The sequence below is a fragment of the Saccostrea echinata genome, unplaced genomic scaffold, assembly GCF_033153115.1.
Source record: "Saccostrea echinata isolate AGI-Se365-2 ecotype Australia unplaced genomic scaffold, CSIRO_AGI_Sech_v1 ptg000002l, whole genome shotgun sequence".
Taxonomy (NCBI): domain Eukaryota; kingdom Metazoa; phylum Mollusca; class Bivalvia; order Ostreida; family Ostreidae; genus Saccostrea; species Saccostrea echinata.
This window is the reverse complement of record NW_026889751.1, coordinates 15,718,576-15,740,667: the sequence shown is the minus strand read 5'-3', so window position 1 is coordinate 15,740,667 and position 22,092 is coordinate 15,718,576. Positions and strand designations below refer to the sequence as shown.

The following is a 22,092-nucleotide window of genomic DNA, read 5'->3' as shown; positions in this document are numbered from 1 at the left end:
TAATGATAATCCTCTCTCTCCCAGGGTAAGTAATGATAATCCCCTCTCTCACCCAGGGTAAGTAATGATAATCCTCTCTCTCCCAGGGTAAGTAATGATAATCCTCTCTCTCCCAGGGTAAATAATGATAATCCTCTCTCTCTCCCAGGGTAAATAATGATAATCCTCTCTCTCCCAGGGTAAGTAATGATAATCCTCTCTCTCCCAGGGTAAATAATGATAATCCTCTCTCTCTCCCAGGGTAAATAATGATAATCCTCTCTCTCCCAGGGTAAGTAATGATAATCCTCTCTCTCCCAGGGTAAGTAATGATAATCCCCTCTCTCGCCCAGGGTAAGTAATGATAATCCTCTCTCTCCCAGGGTAAGTAATGATAATCCTCTCTCTCCCAGGGTAAGTAATGATAATCCTCTCTCTCCCAGGGTAAGTAATGATAATCCTCTCTCCCTTGGTAAGTAATGATAATCCTCTCTTGCCCAGGGTAAGTAATGATAATCCTCTCTCCCTGGGTGAGTAATGATAATCCTCTCTCTCCCAGGGTAAGTAATGATAATCCCCTCTCTCGCCCAGGGTAAGTAATGATAATCCTTCCTCCCAGGGTAAGATGTGATAATGATACCACCACCCCCCACCCCCAGGGTAAGTGGTGATAATCACCCCTTCCTTGGTAAGTTGTGATAATGATAATTTTTTTCCCTGGATAAGTAATGATAATATCCCTGAAAATATTATATCTGAAATGAATAAGGAACAGTTATTTTGTCTGGATCTTGAACCTGTGATCTTAATGCTCCAAATTCTTATCTTTTAAAAAGAAAAGATGCATTTTATCTTTTTATTATCATCTATCTTTGTCAAAAATATTTGTAAAGAAGATATAAGGTCATATTACAACTGTGGGCACCACTTCAAGGTTATTAAAACAAGAGGTCCATGGGCCACATCGCTCACCTGAGCACCATGGCCAGGAAAAAAGCAAAAATCAGTTCAGTATTGAAAAGCTTTAATGCATAAGTGCTCCTGACCTACCCCTAAAAGGGGGGTATGATTTGAACAAAATTGAATCTATACTAGCTAAAGATGCTTACATATTTCTTTGACTAACTGTGACTTTTTTCCCTACAAGTTTGAACTTTCATTATGGTCCCACCCTACCCCCAGGGGTCATTCTTCAGAAGATTTTTTTTAAAAATTCCTACGCATTCCTATGCATAACTTTAATCATCAGTTGTGGCCCCACCTTATCCCCAGGGGGTCATGATTTTCATCAAACATGAATCTACACTACTAGGATACTTCTGAATAGAAAATAACCAATCATGCTGTTCTTGAGAAGATTTTTCCTATATACTCTATGTAAAACTTTTACCGTCCATTGTGGCCCCACCCTACTCTCAGGGGTCATGATTTGAACAAATTTGAATCTACACTACCTGAGGATGCTTCCATATAAATATGACCAATCATGGCTTCGCTGTTCTTGAGAAGAAGATTTTTAAAGATTTTTCCTATATATTCCAATGTAAAACTTTGATCGTCCATTGTCGCCACACCTTACACCTGGGAGTAATGATTTGAATAAACTTGAATTTACACTACCTGAGGATGATTACACATGAGTTTCATATTTCCTGGCCCAGTGGTTCTCGATCATGGCTTTGCTGTGTTGAGAAGAAGATTTTTAATTTTTTTTCCAATATACTCCTATGTAAAACTTTGATCTTATATTGTGGCCCCACCCTACCTCAGGGGGTCATGATTTGAACAAACTTAAATCTATTCCACCTGAGGATGCCTCCATATAAATATGACCAATCTTGGCCTTGCTGTTCTTGAGAAGAAGATTTTTAAAAAATTTCCCCTATATATTCCTATGTAAAACTTTGATTGTCCATTGTGGCCCCACACTACCCCCGGGGGTCATGATTTGAACAAATTTAAATCTACACTACCTGAGGATGATTCCACTTGAGTTTCATCTTTCCTGGCCCAGTGGTTCTTGAGAAGAAGATTTTTAAATGATGCCATTATTTTTTCACTAATTTGTAATTATCTCCCCTTGGAAGAGGGTGTGGCCCTTCATTTGAACAAACTTGAATCCCCTTTACCCAAGGATACTCTTTGTCAAGTTTGGTTGAAATTTGCCCAGTAGTTCTGGAGAAGAAGATGAAATTGTGAAAAGTTTACAACGACAACGACGACAGACAACGGACAAATTTCGATCTGAAAAGCTCACTTGAGCCTTCAGCTCAGGTGAGCTGAAAAGGAAATGATATTCTGCAGCTGGTCATTGACAAGTAATATTGAATGTTTTCAAAGCTTGATAACCATAAAGAAACAATTTGTCATAATATAATATTGTTTTGATTTTCTTTTAAAATCAAAGAGGTAAATTCCACTGCGGATGCTGGAGATCTGTCATCTGGTGAGCTACAAAACATCACCACGACCATAGTGAACGAGGTGCAGCTAGGAACTACTTTACGTAGCCTGGTTAACATCACCGGTGCTTCAATTTCTGAGCCTCCTCCTGACCCTACTGACCCAAACTGGCAAAAAATGGCGGAGGAGACAAATGAAGAACGTTATCAGGAACTGGTTCAGCCTAATTTGATGAGGCTATACACCCCTGTTATACCCATACATGAAGGAGCACCTTTCTCAAGTCAACCCAAACTGCAAGTCTATGATGCCAATGTAAGTTGTGAAAAAAATATTGCTTACTTGGTAATTTTATTAGATTCAACATTATTGTTGTGTCACTTTATAAATGATAAAAGGAAGACAAAAAATGTTAATTAGGGCCCAGCAGGAAAATGTGAAGGACCTAAACAGAAATCCCATTGTCTGTCTGTCCATCAATACTTTTTTTGTGACATGATAGCTCTAAAAAATTTCAACAAAACATTTTCAAATTTGTACATAAGTAATCTACTATAGAATCTTCAAAAAAAGATTATAAGAACATATTCCTCACCTTTGCTTGCTCCAATTCAATGTTGTGTACAAGTTTTATACTAAAAATAAAAGTCATGTGACCTTGACATGGACAATAACATTGATACAGTAGATACGACCTTTGTTTTTCTGACAATCTTTCTTGCTTTACAGTGCAGTTGAGTTTGTAAAAACTTTGCTTAACTCATATTTTTCATAAATCTTTCCCTTTGTGATAAAAGAAACAGATGATTTTAACTCACTGTGTAACTTTAATTCAGAATTTTATACAATATAAAACAATTGTGTACATATCAAGAAAATTGACTATTTCATGAACAGGGAAATGTAGTCAACAAACTTGGTACCAATGTAAACCCATGGGAAATCACTGCCACGTTGAGGAATGGTACTGGTGATCCTGCAGCCCAGTTGCTGGGTGAAAGGACTGCCAAATACAACAATGGATGGGCTAACTTTACAGACCTTGCCATCAGTCACATGGGCTCAGGGTACATTATTGACTTTGTTGTTACTTATCCAGTCGTCGCAAGCTTTTCATTGTCTTCTTCCAATATATCCGTGACACGACGGTCTATTGTGGTGGATATTGTCAACATAACCTCAGATCCATTAGAAAATTCTTACATGACTGTGGATCTAGAGCTTCGTGATAAAGTCACATCTCAAGTCATAAAACAGGTCAACTGGAGGGTATGTATTTATTTCAGAACAATCAGCTTGATTTATGTACCGTATAATGGGTATTTTCTGCAGTTGTCAAATTTTTATGGTATTTTGCGGATAGGAGAAATACGCAAAAATTATAATCGCAAAATATTCTTAAAACATTAAGATATTTTGTAATCGCATCATCATTTATTCCAATATGCTGTAAGTGGTGCGTATGTTAAGGTAGTTTTTCACCTGCTGTAATGTGTAAAATTATAACTAATAACTGTATATTAAATTATTTTTAAGCTTACCAGGGTATGAAATAAATGATATGAAAACAATTCACAAAAATTAACTGAAACAGAGAAGAGTAGCAGGCCTCGATCCTTATCGATTCTAATTCACCTGATGCAGGGTCCTGTAAAACTTAAAATATGTAAAATGATGCAGTATTCTGCCAATTTAACATTTGGTGGTCATTTCCCACAAAAAAATTTTCTGCCGTATAATGCAACCGCAGAAATTAAAAATGTAAAAATTAAATTGCTACCTTTCAGGGGTCAAATCGCAAAAATTTTCAGCTGCAAAAAAATACCTATTATACAGTATTTATATAGGAATAGTCTATTTTGAGGATAGAGGGTATGCATTTATATATCAACCTTGGGGTGTGTATTTATGTAGGATACATACCTGAGGGTACGCATTTATATAGAAAAAGTCAACTGGGGGTATATGTAATGTATTGATTTATATTTGTGAATTATTATACAGTTAAAGTATATCATTGAGGAAGTTAGCAAGATTCCTGTTCCCCAAGGTAAGGGCTATTTCCTGAGGCGAAGCCGAGGGAAATAGTCCTGGTCGAGGGGAACTGGAATCTTGCTAACTCCTGCAATGATATGCTTTTAACTGTTTTATTATACCGATGCAAATGTAAAATTTAGAGGATTCAGAAAGCGTGATTTCATAGCAGGGATTAGCTCACTGAACTAACACACGGGGATTAGTCCATTCACATATCATACCAATGTAAAAGTAAAATCTAGAGGATTACAGATAACCGGGAATTTGCTTTTGATGTGGGGATTAGCTCACTTGACTAACATACAGGGATTAGTCCATTCATAACAATTTCTAGGGAATTAGCCACATCTAACGATATAATGTTATATAGGGAAAAAATCAGTAGAGATATAATAATAATGAATAAACACTAGAAACTCATTGCGAGCAATGAGAGGTCTTCCGTCCGATTCTGAAAATAAAAACGAGAATTCAAGCTGAAAAATTGATAAAAGAAATTCAGACACTCTGGAAATTTAACCCTGGTCGTCAGCGTGAAAATCCAACGTGCTATTTCCTTAAACCGGAAGTTGACGTTTTCAAGGTTACTCTAGACATTTGCACTCTGAATAACATATTTAAAATTCATTTCAAATACTTTATCTATAAAGAATATTTATTGGAAAGTAAAATGCTCAAATTATTTAGTTTATCTCATATAACCGGAAATTGTAGATCTTGTTTCCGGTGGGACCAACATCTTTCGAATCTGCGAAAAAGATGCAATAAAGTGATGCAATTTTTAATTAAAAAAAGAAAAGTTGAAATTTTCTATTTCTTTTATCACTTCCTGTGACGACTGGAAGTGACGGCTGACGCTCTGAACCCAAATGGTTTTGCCTACATCTTAAGGACTGTTGCTCATGTAAGTTTGGTGTCTTACCGTTTTCGAGTTCTTGCTTAGACAACTTCTCGTATAGAATTTTTCAAGAACTCTTGAGAGTAGTTTTAATTTTAATAAACAGGCTATATTCTGGATTGATTAACCTACCAAGCCAACCTTCTTCTTTTTTTTTTTTTTTTTTAGATTTTGTCAAATCAGTGTTTTTGCAATTCTCAATGCATTTCCTATGTAAAATGTTGATAAAAGGGACCTACATAATTTTTCGCCATAATATTTCTCCAAAACTCACTTATTTCATATGGTTTTTGTTTTATATGTATTATCTATTTTCATTTCCTATGACTTCTAGATATTTTAGCTAAAAATGTAAATATAGAAACAAGACAAGGACATACCGGCACCGATCTCTATTTTTGAGTTACTTCCCTTAACAGCTATAATTACATATTATCCATGAGGGTCAAGAGAGTCAGACTGGTTGATTGATTCTATCATGTAATTGACTGAATTGATTGAAACACATTGTCATAAAAATATTGGCATGGATTTATTTCAATTTTTATTAGTAGTTACTAAATGCTGCTTCCTTCATACAACCTAGAAACTGATCTCAGACGGTCTACCTTTCAGCATATGTCAAATCTTTGCCCTTCCCAGCATACTGAGCATAACTACGGTAAATGACGACCTCTTGGTTCTTTGTCTCCTGAATACAATGTACAACAAAGCCATTACTACTTTTCTTTCTTGCTGTATAGATGATTCTACCCATTGAAGGAAGTACACATGCTTTTTGTTTAACTTGCCAATGTCCGTAAAATATAACATGGGTCCTTCAAAAATGCAAGGATTTTTCAGGATTTACGTAAAAGAAATGCAAATACGCAGGATTCACACAGAAAAAAAAACATCATTTATAAAGATGAAAACGTAAATTAAAGGTAATAAATGAGAAAGAAAATTCAGACATAATCGGGATTAAACCCGAAATAATAGAACAGCGTTGACGTTTGAGGTTAGTGTGCGAGGTACTAGCCACCCGAGGAGCTCCGAGTGCCGACCTGCTCGTCGGAGTTTACAGAGACAGCCGCCATTTTGGACCCGCTTCAAATTTTAAAATGCGAATATCTAGAGTTTGGATTTATCAATTTTTAAACAAATTATATATTAAGCCTTTTTGGAAATGCCTCTATTAACTCTACTAATATCAAAGAAAAATATTGAAAAACAAAAAAGTTAGAAAATTCAATTTTTTTAAATTCGCATACGGTAACGACCGGAAGTACCGACGACGAACGAAAGGTCATGTCCCGGCTAGGATTTATCACGATCTATAATCCCTGAAAGTTTCACATTGATATCTTTTACCGTTCTTGAGATTAGTTGCGGACAAAATGTCTTTTAAAATTCAGAAAATGGTCGGTAACTTGGCACCGGAAGTGATTTTCCAAAAAATCTCTCGGATAAAATAACTTCAGATTAAAACACATCGTTCCTGCAAATTTCATTAAATTTCATCAAGTAGTCTTTGAGAAATCGCGTGCACAAAATTAGATGGGCGGAAAAATAATAATAATAATAATAACTAGAAACTCATTGCGAGCAATGAGAGGTCTTCCGTCCGATTTTGAAAATAAAAATGTAAATTCAAGTGACACTCTGGAGATTTAACCCTGGTCGTCAGCGTGAGAATCCAATGTGCAAATCATTACGCCATTTCAACTCCCACTTCAAAGTGAAATTGACAAATATCAAGAGTTTGGATTTATCAATTCGAAAACAAATTATATATTTAGTATTTTGAAAGGAGGCTCTCTTAACCCTACAAATAATACAGAAAAATATTGAAGTTGAAAAATTTGATTTTTTAAATTCACTTCCGGAAGCGACCCGAACTAACGACGACGCATGAAAAGGTCCCTTCGCCAATCTAGAAATCATGTTCTATCATCTCTAACAAAAACAAAACAAAACAAAAAAAAAACACTCAACATCATTTATAAAGTTGAAAACGTAAATTTAAGCAAACAAATTCGGGATTAAACCCAGATCGCCTTCGTGAATATTCAATATGGAAGACACTACACCAGCGCAATTTTACCAGCCATCATCAATGTTTATTTTGTATCATTGCCTGAAGTAACGAGCGTCAGGGAGGTTAAAAGTTTTTTTTATATAATGCGGAATTATAAAATGAGAGCTAGCTAGCCAAATTTTGTGCAAGCAGATTCACATCGGAATTTGTTACTTGAGTTTAAACAATAACAAATAATCTATTACTGATGAACTGATGATACTGTTTACTTCCTTTATTCTTTGTGTATTCAACTTTTTTATTCCATGCAATTCCATATTACCTGTATTTTATACAAACGTATCCGTCTAATCTTTTTCTGCACTTCTACAACAAAACATTTTTCTACTATGAACGAAGAGTCACGATACATTACGTCACGAGTAAATCTTCGCGCCTTTTCTTTGAAATGTATGTTCTATTGAATGGTCTCCATTCTCATATATATTATTGTATGTACCGTGCAAATTACTCATTTTATTGCATTTGGAGGTCAGATTATTTATGTTTTCAATGACAGATTATCCATTTCATAACCTGAAAGATCCAACAATTCATTCATATTTCATTGATCCTTATGGTAGTTTCGTTCAACAAGACGCTCGGATGTCTCCGTAAACTCCAACCTGCCAATCGGCAATCCTCGACTGACTCCGCTACGCTCCATACAAACCTCGGAAGTGATTGGTGGAGAAATATGCATCATATCGATTACATTTCTCCGCCGGAAACTGCCTTGTAACTCATTTTCTATTTTACTTTGCATAACGTTCTTCAAACATTTTTTTCTCTTGTCTAATTCTTCCTTGGATCACAGCATCATGTAAGTAGTCTTTGAAAGCAAAACATAGTGTTGGGCATGCTTGAAACTAACTTCAAAGGTATAACATTTGGAGGAATTTCATATAAGATCACATGACTGTATCAGCAACATGGTAGAACACCATTGACGTCCGAAGTTAGTGTGCGAGGAACGATCCAACCGAGGATCTCCGAGTGCCGACCTGCTCGTCGGAGTTTGCGAAGACAGCCGCCATTTTGGACCCGCTTCAAATTTTAAAATGCGAATATCTAGAGTTTGGATTTATCAATTTTTAAACAAATTATATATTAAGCCTTTTTGGAAAGGCATCTATTAACCCTACTAATATAAAAGAAAAATATTGAAGAACAAAAAAGTTAGAAAATTCGAATTTTTAAATTCGCATCCAGTAACGACCGGAAGTACCGACGACGAACGAAAAGTCACGTCCCGGCTAGAATTTATCATGATCTATATTTCCTAAAAGTTTCACATTGATATCTTTAGCCGTTCTTGAGATTATCCCTGGACAAAATTTCATTTTAAAATCAGGAAATGGTCCATAACTTGGCACCGGATGTGATTAATGGAATTTACTCTCGGATAAAATAAATTCAGCCTACGACACGTTTTCCCTGCAAATTTCATGCCAATCCACCCAATAGTCTCCGAGAAATCGCGTGCACAAAATTAGAAAGTCAAAAAAATAATAATAAGAATAATAATAATAATAATAATAAGAAACAGTAGAATCACTATAAGGTCTTCCGTGAAGACGGAAGACCTTAATAAGAAACAGTAGAATCACTATAAGGTCTTCCGTGAAGACGGAAGACCTTAATTAGACAAAGACGTCTTAAAGACCAGAATAGGCAAAAGTATGGGAACCAAACAGAATTTCTGTGTGTAGCTGTAGTTTCATGATAAAACACTGTTAATGAGTGTTTGTGTTAGAGGAAACCATGCAGTTGGTTCAGAAGACTTCTCAGATAAAAGAGAGATAATAAGCTAATAGACTCTTTAAAAAAATTGAAGTGACAGAAGGATGTATAGTAATAGCACTGACATTTACATGCAAGTAAATACATGTAGATCTATTTTCAGAGTTCCTGCAAATTACCAGACTACTTCGTTGTTCCTTGATTTCCCTTTTTCTCTTGATTTTGACCAACATGTCTCCCTCTATCAGTTTATCTTTCTTTATTATACAATGTATAATTATTGAATTGCCATTCTGTGGATCCTTTACAGGGCTGTATTATACTCTTGTGATTATAAGGCCTTTGGGCCTCTTGTTAAAGCATTAAGATGTTAAAGACCTATTTAAAATGGGGGGAGGGGGTGTCATTAAAAAACCTGGAGAATCATTAGGCTTACAAAAAAAACAAATCTTAGGTGAAAGCTTCCTTAATGAGTTTTGTTTTCATTTATTTTAAATCATGGTCCCTGAATAGATAGAGAAAATCTTTTGAAAATCAATATCTCAATAAAGAAAAGCCACAGTAAGTCATGGGGTTATGCAAGCATTCTTATGTGGTGTAGATTTAAATTTGATCAAACTTGAAAGCTCTCCCCTCCCTCCCCCATGCTATGGTAGGTCTTCTGTAGAAGTCAAAGTTTAACATCCAGGGGAAGGTAAAGAAACACAGTCTTTTTTAAAAAATCTTTTTGAGAATTTTCTGGGAAAAATAAAAAAAGCTTTTTCTGAAGAAAAGTAGTACCATGATAAGTTATCAGTTTCATGTAGATTTGTTTTGTTAAACATGATCCTTAGAAAATGTCAGATCACATAGCTCCGGTTGCATGAGAATATTACACCAAAAATTGTTAAATATTATCTCTTTAAGAGAACAGGGTTATTCAAATAGATTAAGCATTGATTCAAGTTGATTCAAATAAAAAAAAAAGAGAATATGTAAATCTAATATTATATAAAAATATTCTTTTGAGAGGAGAATATTTTTTCAGTTGAGCATTGTGGCCATAGGTCTTTTGTTATTGTAAAGATATTACACTTATTTTTCGTTTTTAACAGAACCATAAATGGATTGTAAATATAGAACTGGGTGGTCAGGATTATTACAGAGGACAACTCAGTGGTAACACCACTACAACGTTTGATGATAACAGTGGTATGGCTACTCTCTCCAACTTCAGCTTCAATGTGCAGGGTATGGTGGTCATGAAGATCATCGTTACCTCCGAACCTCCCGAGTATACATTGGAGTTAGAAACTTTAATTCATATCCAGAAATTACAACAAATCTCATTTTTCAAAAACAGCTCTCAGGATATACAGTTGAGATTTGAAGCTAATTACGATACTGTTGTGGGAACGAGATATTTACTGCACTTTCAGGCTATGATGGGCAATTTCCTGTCAGGCCTCTACCCAGACATTGTACTGAATTCTATCAAGATTCGCAAAGGTTAATATTTTTGGTAGCACATTTGTACAAGAACAGCAGATGTAAAGTATTTAAATTGTATTTGTTTTATTTATATATCATTCATTACTTAATGTGACTATTTGGTTGTGTATTATGATAAAAAGATTCATAATATACGATCATGACCTGCATATGTCCTTGACCCTTGACTAAAGAGCCAGGTTACTAATTTTTGACAAGAATCATGTTTGTATGGGCAAGATTTTTGTAAAATTTAAAGGCAATACTAGTATCTCAAAATGTAATGTTGTTAACTTGTTACCCTTAAAGTAAAAATAAGCCTGATTGTTAAAATTTTACAAAATTCAAAGTTTTTATAATCATGACCCCCAGGGATAGGGCGGGGCCACAATAGGTTATCAAAGTTTTACACAGGAATATAAAGGAAAAAACCTTTAGAAATCTTCTTCTCAAAAACGGCAAAGCCATGATTAGTCATTGGTTGTAACTGTTGCAGAACTAGAGTGTTCCAAGGAATGCATATGTTGCATGCTGTAGCATCATTAAAAACAAATAAAGCTTAAGGGTGCATTGTCTTTTTTAAATGCCCCACCATGAAATGGCTGTGCTATATAGTGTTACACTTTTCTGTCCATCATTCCATCACTTTCATACCATCTTAGTTTTCTGGACTTAAGTTATGACCCTCGATCACCTATTTCTAAAACATACATTTCAGCGGGGACATTCATGTCAACCTGACACATTTTTTTTCAATTATGTACTAGCATTATAGTTCAAGCAAAGAAAACAAAACATCCATGCATAGTAAGACTGTGATAGATAATATTTATAAAGGTTTCGATCATTAGAAATTCAAGTTAAAATGAATACTAATTAAATTGAATTTATTAGAAATAAATTTATTCATTTACTCATATGGGATTAATGGAACAATCCCCAAAATTCATGAGCCTAAATTGGTAAACCAATGATTTAATATCAAGTAGATGATTTAGAACATCATACTACTGCAGTGGTTGCAAAAATTAATCCCACATTAACAAAGACACTTTATTTTATTTTATGTCTGTAAATAATTGTTTAAAGAAGGTTTAAGTACATAAAATTTTGTATTGACCTGTATGTCATAGTATGTTTTAGTGGTGATGATGATGACATATGTCACAATATTTAAATTCCTACAATCTAACTTTTTAGGTAGTATCTTGGTCACCTTCCAGGTCTCAGGTACTTCTACCATGTTGAATACAACAGTTTCCTCTCTGTGTAGTGCAGTAGAGAACGGAACTAACTTTAACTTCCGAGGAACGTCCTTGACACTAGCGAATTATCTCTCGGTGGATGGAGAGGACTACTATGGAACAAAATGTGCTGTTGTTGAGGAGGTAAAATGTCACACAATTTGAATTACTCTCACTATAAATATGACTCAGTTGTTGGAAAAAGTAAATAAAATTGATGCAAGTAATATGAGTAGTATATGTAATACTGTAGACATACTTTTTTCCGCGTGGGATTAATTTCCGCCATGAACGCGATCCCAATTTTTATGCCCCCGGATCAAAAGATCCCGGGGGTATATTGTTTTTGTCCTGTCTGTCTGTTTGTCTGTTTATCTGTTTGTCTGTTTGTCCGTTTGTCTGTTTGTCTGTCTGTCTGTTGTCAACTTTAACCTTCCCCATAACTTTTGATTGGTTGGAGCTATGACTTTCATATTTCACATGTGTATTCCTTGTGACAAGACCTTTCTTTTGGTACCATCATATTTGACCTTTTGACCTTGACCTTGGAGTTTGACCTACTTTTGCAAAATTTTATGAGACTTTAACCTTAGCCATAACTTCTGAACAGTTGGTGCTTGGGGTTTCAAACTTCACATGTGTATTCTTTGTGACAAGGCCTTCCTTTGGATACTAACAACTTTGACCTTTTGACCTTGACCTTAGAGTTTGACCTACTTTTGAAAAACTTTAACCTTGGCCATAACTTTTGAACAGTTGGTGCTTAGGGTTTCAAACTTCACATGTGTATTCCTTGTGACAAGACCTTCCTCTGGATATCAACCACTTTGACCTTTTGACCTTGACCTAGGAGTTTGACCTACTTTTGAAAAACTTTAACCTTGGCCATAACTTTTGAATGGTTGGAGCTAGGGCTTTCATACTTCACATATGTAATCCTTGCGACAAGACCTTCCTTTGGATACCAACCACCACTTTGACCTTTTGACCTTGACCTAGGAGTTTGACCTACTTTTGAAAAACTTTAACCTTGGCCATAACTTTTGAATGGTTGATGCTAGGGCTTTCATACTTCACATATGTAATCCTTGTGACAAGACCTTCCTTTGGATACCAACCTATTTGACCCTTTGACCTTGACCTAGGAGTTTGACCTACTTTTGAAAAACTTTAACCTTGGCCATAACTTTTGAATGGTTGGTGCTAGGGCTTTCATACTTCACATATGTAATCCTTGTGACAAGATCTTCCTTGGGATACCAACCACTTTGACCTTGACCTTGACGTTTGACTTTTATTCAAAAAACTTTAACCTTTGCCATAACTTCTGAACAGTTGTATCTAGGTCTTTCAAATTTCATAGGTGTATTCCTCGAGACAAGACCTTTCTTTGGGTATCAACATTTCTTGTCTTTTGGCCTGGATTTTGACTTGCATTTGAAAAAACTTTAACCTTCGCCGTAAGCTGCCATACGGGGGCATCATTGTTTCACAAACACATCTTGTTCTGCAGAAATTTGTCACAGCGTACTAAAGATTCATTAAGGACATATAATGACAATCCAAGATATCCGCGTAATTTTATACTCGTGGATTGAACAGAAATTGTGATTCCGTGGAGTTATGGCCCCAAGGAATAAAGTATGTTTACAGTATTTGCAACTGCCCCTGAGCCCTTCTCTAAAATGTTTGTGGCCATGCTGGTTCCACTGGAACGTATAATTGTAACAGGCTGATGGCATGTGCAAAAGGTGCAAATGCTGGACATTGAAAAAAACTAAATAATGGTTTATTAAAACAATTATTGCTAATAATGTGAAAGGATATGTAGTGATGTGTAAGATGTAAATGTCTTTATGAAATATATAGATGAAATTGGATCTCTCACAGAGTTTCATTTATTAATAAGTTATTCAAAGAGTATTTCAAAATATTTTTCCTTTGTAATGTTTATTCTGCTCCTCACTTTTTTTTTCAGGTGAAACCTCCAGGGAAAGAGAAAGATGTCTTTACAATGGGGATATACATTGCCCTGGCTTTGGTGGGAACCGCATTGGTAGTCATGATTATAGCTGTTGTTTTCTGGAAGATGAAGGTGGTCCCCAAATCTCAGACACACTGTATTACATCCCCAGAATATTTTGGCAAGTCCGAGAGTGTGGAGATCTTGAAGACTGATAAAATAGATGATTCTGTTCTCTGCTTTGAGAATGAAAGTTATGAGGAAGTTCCACCAGCAGATACTTCATTCAGTACATTCACAAGAAACAGTGCTTCTTCTGACACAAAATCTGAGATTGAAAAATAAAGCATACCCAGTATTGCGTGAAAACTGATTTGGAGGACAACTGTGCATGGAATTTGAATCCTGTATATTAATGTAAACATTAACAGCTAAGATGTTCTGTCAGATTAGATAAACAATGCCTTACAGATTTTTATTTTATCTATTTTCAATTTAGTAAAACTTTAAGATTTTTTTTTAACATGAAAGTATGTATACACAAAGCACAGAAATTACCTATCACTTTTAAGAAATCTTGACATTTGCTTGAAAGAAATGAGTTTCTTTGGTTCACCAGAAAATTGTATTTTATTGACATTTCTGTATTATTTATTAATAATTTTTGATACATATTGTATATTGTTGTAATTTAATTGCATTTTCAAATCACCTGTGTCACTCTTGCTGTAAGAACTTTTTTTTTTGGGGGGGGGGGGGGGGGGGGTCTCATAGTTTCTGCTTCCTAGGGGTCTAAGGGCTGTGGCCAATATTCCATCAACATTGATCCAATCTTCAATAATCTTCTTCTTAATTCCTGGACATCAGGCAGTCAAACTTTTTGAATAATTATTTTTGAAAAAATGGGAAAAAAAACCCTTTACTGAAGTTTTTGAAATTCGTAGCTTTTGGGTTTATTGTTCATTCTCCAGGGTATGACTGAGTCAGTCATATATTGAAAATGCATTATATCCTAAAATATGTTTCTTTTTACTATGACTTCAAAATTTTACAAAAATTATGAAATTTATGGTGTCTTCACCCATAGTTAGGGCTAGGGTGGGGCTTAGTTTAATTTTGAAAATTCTCTTCTATAAATATGGCAACTGAGAAACAAGTTTATGCACTATCGATATTGGGAAATTCTAGGCCTATTATAATTTTAAGACTCTTGGTGTGGGGTGGAAAAAAAAACATTAAAGTTTAGAGATCTTTTCTTGAATTGTGGGCATAAGGCAGACTAATGTTTGGATTATGTCAGTGAGTTTTGTGGAATAGTTTTTATTTGTGGAGGTCAATGTTCGTGGGCAATCAATTTTCACTGGCCGTGGGGAAGTTATTTCATTTTTAACTCATATATGTAGCAGATTAAATGAAACTATATTTTGACAAGAAATTATTCTTGGGGATGTACGTAAATAATTCCTGTGTAAGGGTGTCCCACAAAATCCACAAACATTTGTCCCCTACAAACAATGACGATTTCCCAGTGCTTGACCCATTACTAAAGGATCATGGGTCCAGCATTCGGGCACCAGGGTGGGGCTAAATTAGTCATAATTTGAAAACACATGCCGTAGAAAATCTTGATCTTTTACTTTTGTAAAGGACATTAAATGGGCAAACTGATTTTATAAATTTACCCTTTTTAGGTCACATGAGTAAACTCAGGTGACCTATTGCTATCCGTTTTTGTCCGTCGTCGTACGTCGTACGTCGGTCGTAAACTTTTGAACATTTTTAGATTCTTCTCTGGAACCGCTCAACCAATTTCAACCAAATTATATAGCAGTATATAGCATCTATGGGTAAAGGGGAACAAAAATTGTGAATTTCATGGTCCCTGCCCCCCTGGGGCCTGAGGGGTGGGGCTAAAACCACCAAAAATAATGCAATCTTTAAAAATCTTCTTCTTTACTCCTGGACATCAAGCAGTCAAACTGTTGGCATCATTGTAATAAGCATGGAGCCCTCTACCAAAATTGTGAAATTCATGGCCCCAGGGTCAGGGGTTCTGGTGCTAGGGTGGGGCTATATAGATCATATAGTGAAAGTGCATTATTTCTTTGAAAATCTTCTTCTCTGCTCCTGGGTATTAAATAAAGTTACTAAGTACATAGTTATGATGAGCAAGAGTGCCTCTTCCAAAATTGTGAAATTCATGGCCCCAGGGTCAGGGGTTCTGGTGTTAGGGCGGGGCTCTATTGATTATATAGTGAAAATGCATTAATTCTTTGAAAATCTTCTTCTCTGCTTCTGGATATTAAATAAAGTAACTAAGTACATAGTTATGATGAGCAAGAGTACCTCTTCCAAAATTGTGAATTTCATGGCCCTAGGGTCAGGGGTTCTGGTGTTAGGGCAGGGCTATATCGACTATATGGTGAAAATGCATTAATTCTTTGAAAATCTTCTCCTCTGCTCCTGGGCATTAAGGTGATAAACTAAGTACATAGTTATGAGGAGGAGGTGGGCCTCTTCCAGAATTGTGAAAGCCATGGCCCCTGGGACAGGGGTTCTGGTGTTAGGGCGGGGCTCTATTGATTATATAGTGAAAATGCTTTAATTCTTTGAAAATCTTCTTCTCTGCTCCTGGGTATTATTTAAACAAACTAAGTACATGGTTATGATGCATAAGGATGCTTTTTCAAAAATTGTGAATTTCTTGGCCCCAGGGTCAGGGGTTCTGGTGTTAGGGCGGGGCTCTATAGATTATATAGTGAAAATGCATTGATTCTTTGAAAATCTTCTTCTCTGCTACTGGAGATTATTTAAACAAACTAAGTGCATGGTTATGATGCATAAGGATGCCTTTTCAAATATTTGTGAATTTCATGGCCCCAGGGTCAGGGGTTCTGGTGTTAGGGCGGGGCTCTATAGATTATATAGTGAAAATGCATTGATTCTTTGAAAATCTTCTTCTCTGCTACTGGAGATTATATAAACAAACTAAGTGCATGATTATGATAGACAAGGATGCCTCTTCCAAAATTTTTAAATATATGGCCTCAGTTTTTGGGGTTCTTGGGGGGGGGGGGGGGGGGGCTCTATTGATTATATAGTGAAAAAGCATTAATTCTATTAATCATTAATTAATCCTGTCTGCTCCTTAGTGTTGAGCTGATAAATAAATTGCTTAGCTATGTTGAAAATGGGAGCTTCGAACAGAATTTTTAAATCTTGTGGTCCTAGGGTCAGGGGTTCTGGCATAACAAGGGGGGGGGGGGGCTTTTGATAATATAGTGGAAAAGTGTTAATTCTTTGAAGTCCATAGTTATGATGATGAGGGTAACTCTTCCAAATTTGTAAATTTCTTGACCCTTGGTCTTGGGTTCTGGTGTTGGGTAAGGCTTTGTTGAATCTGTAGTGAAAATGCATTGCACCTGTGAAATTCTTCTCTGCTTCTGGGCATATTGGAAGCAAACTGAGTAAAAGTTTAAATGATATTAGTAAGCGTATTTCTACCAGATTTTTAGGTCACCTGAGTTTACTCAGGTGACCTATTGCTATCTGTTTTCGTCCGTCGGCGTGCGTCGTCCGTCGTGCGTTAACATTTGAACATTTTCAGCTTCTTCTCTGGAACCACTGAACCAATTTCAACCAAATTTGGCACATAGCATCTATATGTGAAGGGGAGTAAAAATTGTGAAATTCATGACCCCTACCCCCCTGGGGCCTGAGGGGTGGGGCTAAAACCATCAGAATTAATGCAATCTTTAAAAATCTTCTTCTTTACTCCTGGGCATCAAGCAGGCAAACTGTTGGCATGAATGTAATAAACATTGAGCCCTCTACATAAATTGTGAAATTTATGGCCCCAGGGTCAGGGGTTCTGGTGCTAGGGTGGGGCTCTGTTGAATATGTAGTGAAAAGCATTATTCTTAAAAAATCTTCTCCTCTGCTCTTCGGTATTTAGGAAACAAACAATATGCATAGTTATGATGAGGAAAGGTGTCTCTTCTAAAATTGTGAATTTCATCGCCCCTGGGTCAGGGGTTCTGGTGTAAGGGCAGGTATCTAATGATTATATAGTAAAAATGCAATAATTATTCAAAAATCTTCTCCTCTGCTCCTGGGTACTAAGCCGATGAACTAAGTACATAGTTATGATGAGAAAGAGTGCCTCTTCCAAAATTGTGAATTTCATGGCCCAAGGGTCAGGGGTTCTGGTGTTAGGGTGGGGCTCTGTTGAATATATAGTGATAATGCATTATTTCTTTAAAAAGCTTCTTCTGTGCTCTTGGATATTATGAAAACAAAATAAATACATAGTTATGATGATGAAAGGTGCCTCTTCCAAAATTGTGAATTTCATGGCCCCAGGGTCAGGGGTTCTGGTGTTAGGGCAGCGTTCTGTTGAATATACATGTATAGTGAAAATGCATTATTTCTTCTAAAAATCTTCTCTGATCCAGGGCAAACAAACTGAAGGCATAGTTATGATGAATAAGGGTGCCTATTCCTATGTTGTGAATTTCATGGCCCCCTGGTCAGGGGTTCTGGTTTTAGGGCGGGGCTCTAATGATTACATAGTAAAAATGCAATAATTCTTTGACAATCTTCTCCTTTTCTCCTGGGTAATAAGCCGATGAACTAAGAGTATAGTTATGATATATAAGGGTGCCTGTTCCAATATTGTGAAATTCATGGCCCCTAGGTCAGGGGTTCTGGGGTTAGGGTGGGGCTCTGTTGAATATATAGTGATAATGCATTATTTCTTTAAAAATCTTTTTCTTTGATCCTGGGTATTTAACAAACAAACTGATGCATAGTTATGATGAGTAAAGGTGCCTCTTCCAAAATTATGAATTTCATGGCCCCTGGGTCAGGGGTTCTGGTGTTAAGGTGGGGCTCTAATGATTACATAGTAAAAATGCAATAATTCTTTGAAAATCTTCTTCTTTTCTCCTGGGTATTAAGCTGATGAACTAAGAGTATTGTTATGATATGTAAGGATGCCTCTTCCAAAATTGTGAATTTTATGGCCCCTGCATCATGGTTCTGGTGTTAGGGCAGGGCTCTAATGATTACATAGTGAAAATGCATTAATTCATTGATAATCCTCTGCTCTCTTTCTGGGTATTAAGTAAGCTTACTCAATGTAAAATTATGATGAGCAAGTGTGCCTCTTTCGAAATTGTGAATTTCATGGCCTCTGGTTTAAAACATGAATCCATTGTGGCGAAGTTGTTGCATGATACTCAGGTGACCTATAAGGCCCGTGGGCCTCTTGTTAAACATCTGGACCATTGGTCTAAGCATTCTGGTCCTGGGCAGGGCTCTATTAATTTGTATTCTACTGAGAGAAGTTATTCCCCTTTTTCCATTCACCTTTGATAATTAATCACTGTAAATAATGTATTTGAAAGGTTAATAGAATAAGATAATTATGCAAGAATGTTTATCGTATAATTAAAAAAGTACTTTCTTAGTTTTAATAAACAGGTAGACCTGTAAGTAATAGATAAATAAAAATGAGACAAAAATAACTTATCTTATTAAAAGTTCTTCAAAGACCATAAGAGAGGTCAATGCTAGAGGTCTTAATATGGGTTTATAAATAGTACAGAAGCACTAATAGTTTGTTAATAGTCTGCATAGTGTTAAGTTGGGGACAGATTAGAACTTAATTTATGAGTTGATACTGAATACTAGACTAATTATTTTGTTGATCCTGATCTTCCTACTTCTCTTGCTTTAGGGCAACAAAGCTTCAACTATCAGTGTATTTAACTTCTGAATTGTTGTATTATACTCAGGTGACCGTTAAGGCCCTTGGGCCTCTTGTTTATAAAATACAATAACTGTGAAATGTATTTCTCCCAAATCCTCAGGATGGAGTTAATTGGTCAGGTATTAAAATTTATTTCTCTTAAACTTTTTTGGAAGAAGCTGCATGAATATGATAATAATGAGAGTTGTCATCAAATAGCTAACCTTTTCTCAAAGTCAGAGTCTCAGTTCCAGGTGGGTCCAAAAAGAGAATCTCAAGTGATCACCAGGTGACTGTCGAGGCCAAGGGGCCTCTGGTTATTAATTCTATATACTGTAAAAGCAGAAATATTTTATTTGGGATTAAATTGAAATTATTATTGATCATTAATCAACAAAATTTTTAAACCATGAAAATTTACAATATGTATTTATGTATGGAAAAATTAAATTTTGGGAACTATTTTAATCAAAAAATGCTTACCATTTTATTTTTGTATGGTAACAATATTCAGTGCATCTATGAAGTTAAAGATTACATTGCAAGTATTACTAAGTACTGCATGGGTTAACATTCATCACATTTCAAGTTTTTTGTACTTATTCAACACGTGAATTTTATGTTTGGATATATGTAATGGACACTTGGTATAAGATGACACAAGTTAATATTTCATTACATTGTATTTCATATCCATTCCTTTTCATCAATCTTGTGGATTTTAATAATACAATTATTGATTAACATTTGTCTGTTCTTTAACAAATATTTTAATTCTTTAATAATATGTTAATATTCTTTAATAAATATATAAATTCTTTAAATATGTTCACAAATTGAAAAGTCTTCCCCCATAAGTTCAAATGGGGGGGGGGGGGGTAATATTTAAATATTTTCTTTTTGATAGTTTGCAGATGTAATTAAAAAGTTGAAAATGGTCATTTGGTTCTTTGCTTGTATTTATTACATCTAGGGCTGGGCAATAATACCGATATTCCAGTATATTGCTGTATGTCAACAAAAAATGTTGTATTGCAATATATTTTTGTAATACCGATATACCAGCAAAATGATTGGATTCAGGAATGCTATCATAAACTATAATTTTAAAGAAAAGTTGTTAGAATGGTTTGTGATCATGCCAAACAGTAAGACAAAAGCTGTTGTATGGGTGTATTTATAAGTTGCATAACTGTAATTCAATCAACAAGATATACATTGTATTTTATTGATTATTTGTCATGGTTATGTATATTCTACATGTAAAAGGAAGTTAATATGATAAGAAAATATCATTTAAATTTTTGTTGAAAATATCAGAATATTGCAATACATATCACAGTACCCTAACAAAAAAATACTATAGTAAACTATAGTTTAATATAGTTATTTATAGTTAATCAAAGTTCCAAAGTTTTCACTATAGTATTAAATCAAAGTTCCAAAGTTTTCACTATAGTATTAAATCAAAGTTCCAAAGTTTTCACTATAGTAAATCAAAGTTTCAAAGTTTTCACTATAGTAATCAAAGTATCAAAGTTTTCACTATAGTAAATCAAAGTTTTCACTATAGTAAATCAAAGTTTTCACTATAGTAAATCAAAGTATCAAAGTTTCCACTATAGTAAATCAAAGTTTTCACTATAGTAAATCAAAGTTTTCACTATAGTAAATCAAAGTATCAAAGTTTTCACTATAGTAAATCAAAGTATCAAAGTTTTCACTATAGTGAATCAAAGTATCAAAGTTTTCACTATAGTAAATCAAAGTTTTCACTATAGTAAATCAAAGTATCAAAGTTTTCACTATAGTAAATCAAAGTTTTCACTATAGTAAATCAAAGTATCAAAGTTTATACTATAGTGAATCAAAGTATCAAAGTTTTTACTATAGTGAATCAAAGTATCAAAGTTTTCACTATAGTAAATCAAAGTTTTCACTATAGTAAATCAAAGTATCAAAATCAAAGTATCAAAGTTTTCACTATAGTAAATCAAAGTATCAAAGTTTTTACTATAGTGAATCAAAGTTTTTACTATAGTAAATCAAAGTTTTCACTATAGTATTAAATCAAAGTTTCAAAGTTTTTACTATAGTGAATCAAAGTTTCAAAGTTTTCACTATAGTAAATCAAAGTTCCAAAGTTTTCACTATTGTAAATCAAAGTTTTAAAGTTTTCACTATAGTAAATCAAAGTTCCAAAGATTTTACTATAGTTAATCTGAGTTTCAAAGTTTTCACTATGCTATATCAAAGTTTTCACAATAGTTTATCAACTTATTACAGTATTTTAATAATTTTTAGCTCACCTGAGCCGAAGGCTCAAGTGAGCTTTTCTGATCAAAATTTGTCCGTTGTCTGTCGTCGTTGGCATTGTCGTGTTAACTTTTCACAATTTCATCTCCTTCTCCATAACTACTGGGTCAATTTCAACCAAACTTGGCACAGAGTATTCTTGGATGAAGGGGATTCAAGTTTGTTCAAATGAAGGGCCACTCCGTCTTCCAAGGGGGGATAATTACAAAATAGTTTAAAATTAATGGC

General features: G+C 35.0%; 1 protein-coding gene across 1 annotated transcript in view; it reads left to right on the top strand.

Annotated features, from left to right (window-relative positions):
• The window catches only part of LOC133178063 (fibrocystin-L-like), an 84,567-nt gene extending 70,159 nt beyond the window's left edge, over nucleotides 1–14,408 (top strand). The window contains exons 49-53 of the mRNA XM_061312830.1: nucleotides 2,387–2,697; nucleotides 3,280–3,651; nucleotides 10,214–10,607; nucleotides 11,790–11,977; nucleotides 13,812–14,408. Coding sequence (XP_061168814.1) covers nucleotides 2,387–2,697; nucleotides 3,280–3,651; nucleotides 10,214–10,607; nucleotides 11,790–11,977; nucleotides 13,812–14,141 — 1,595 coding nt within the window. The 3' untranslated portion in view covers nucleotides 14,142–14,408. The remainder of the gene's footprint in view (nucleotides 1–2,386; nucleotides 2,698–3,279; nucleotides 3,652–10,213; nucleotides 10,608–11,789; nucleotides 11,978–13,811) is intronic.
• The last annotated feature ends 7,684 nt before the right edge of the window (nucleotides 14,409–22,092 follow it).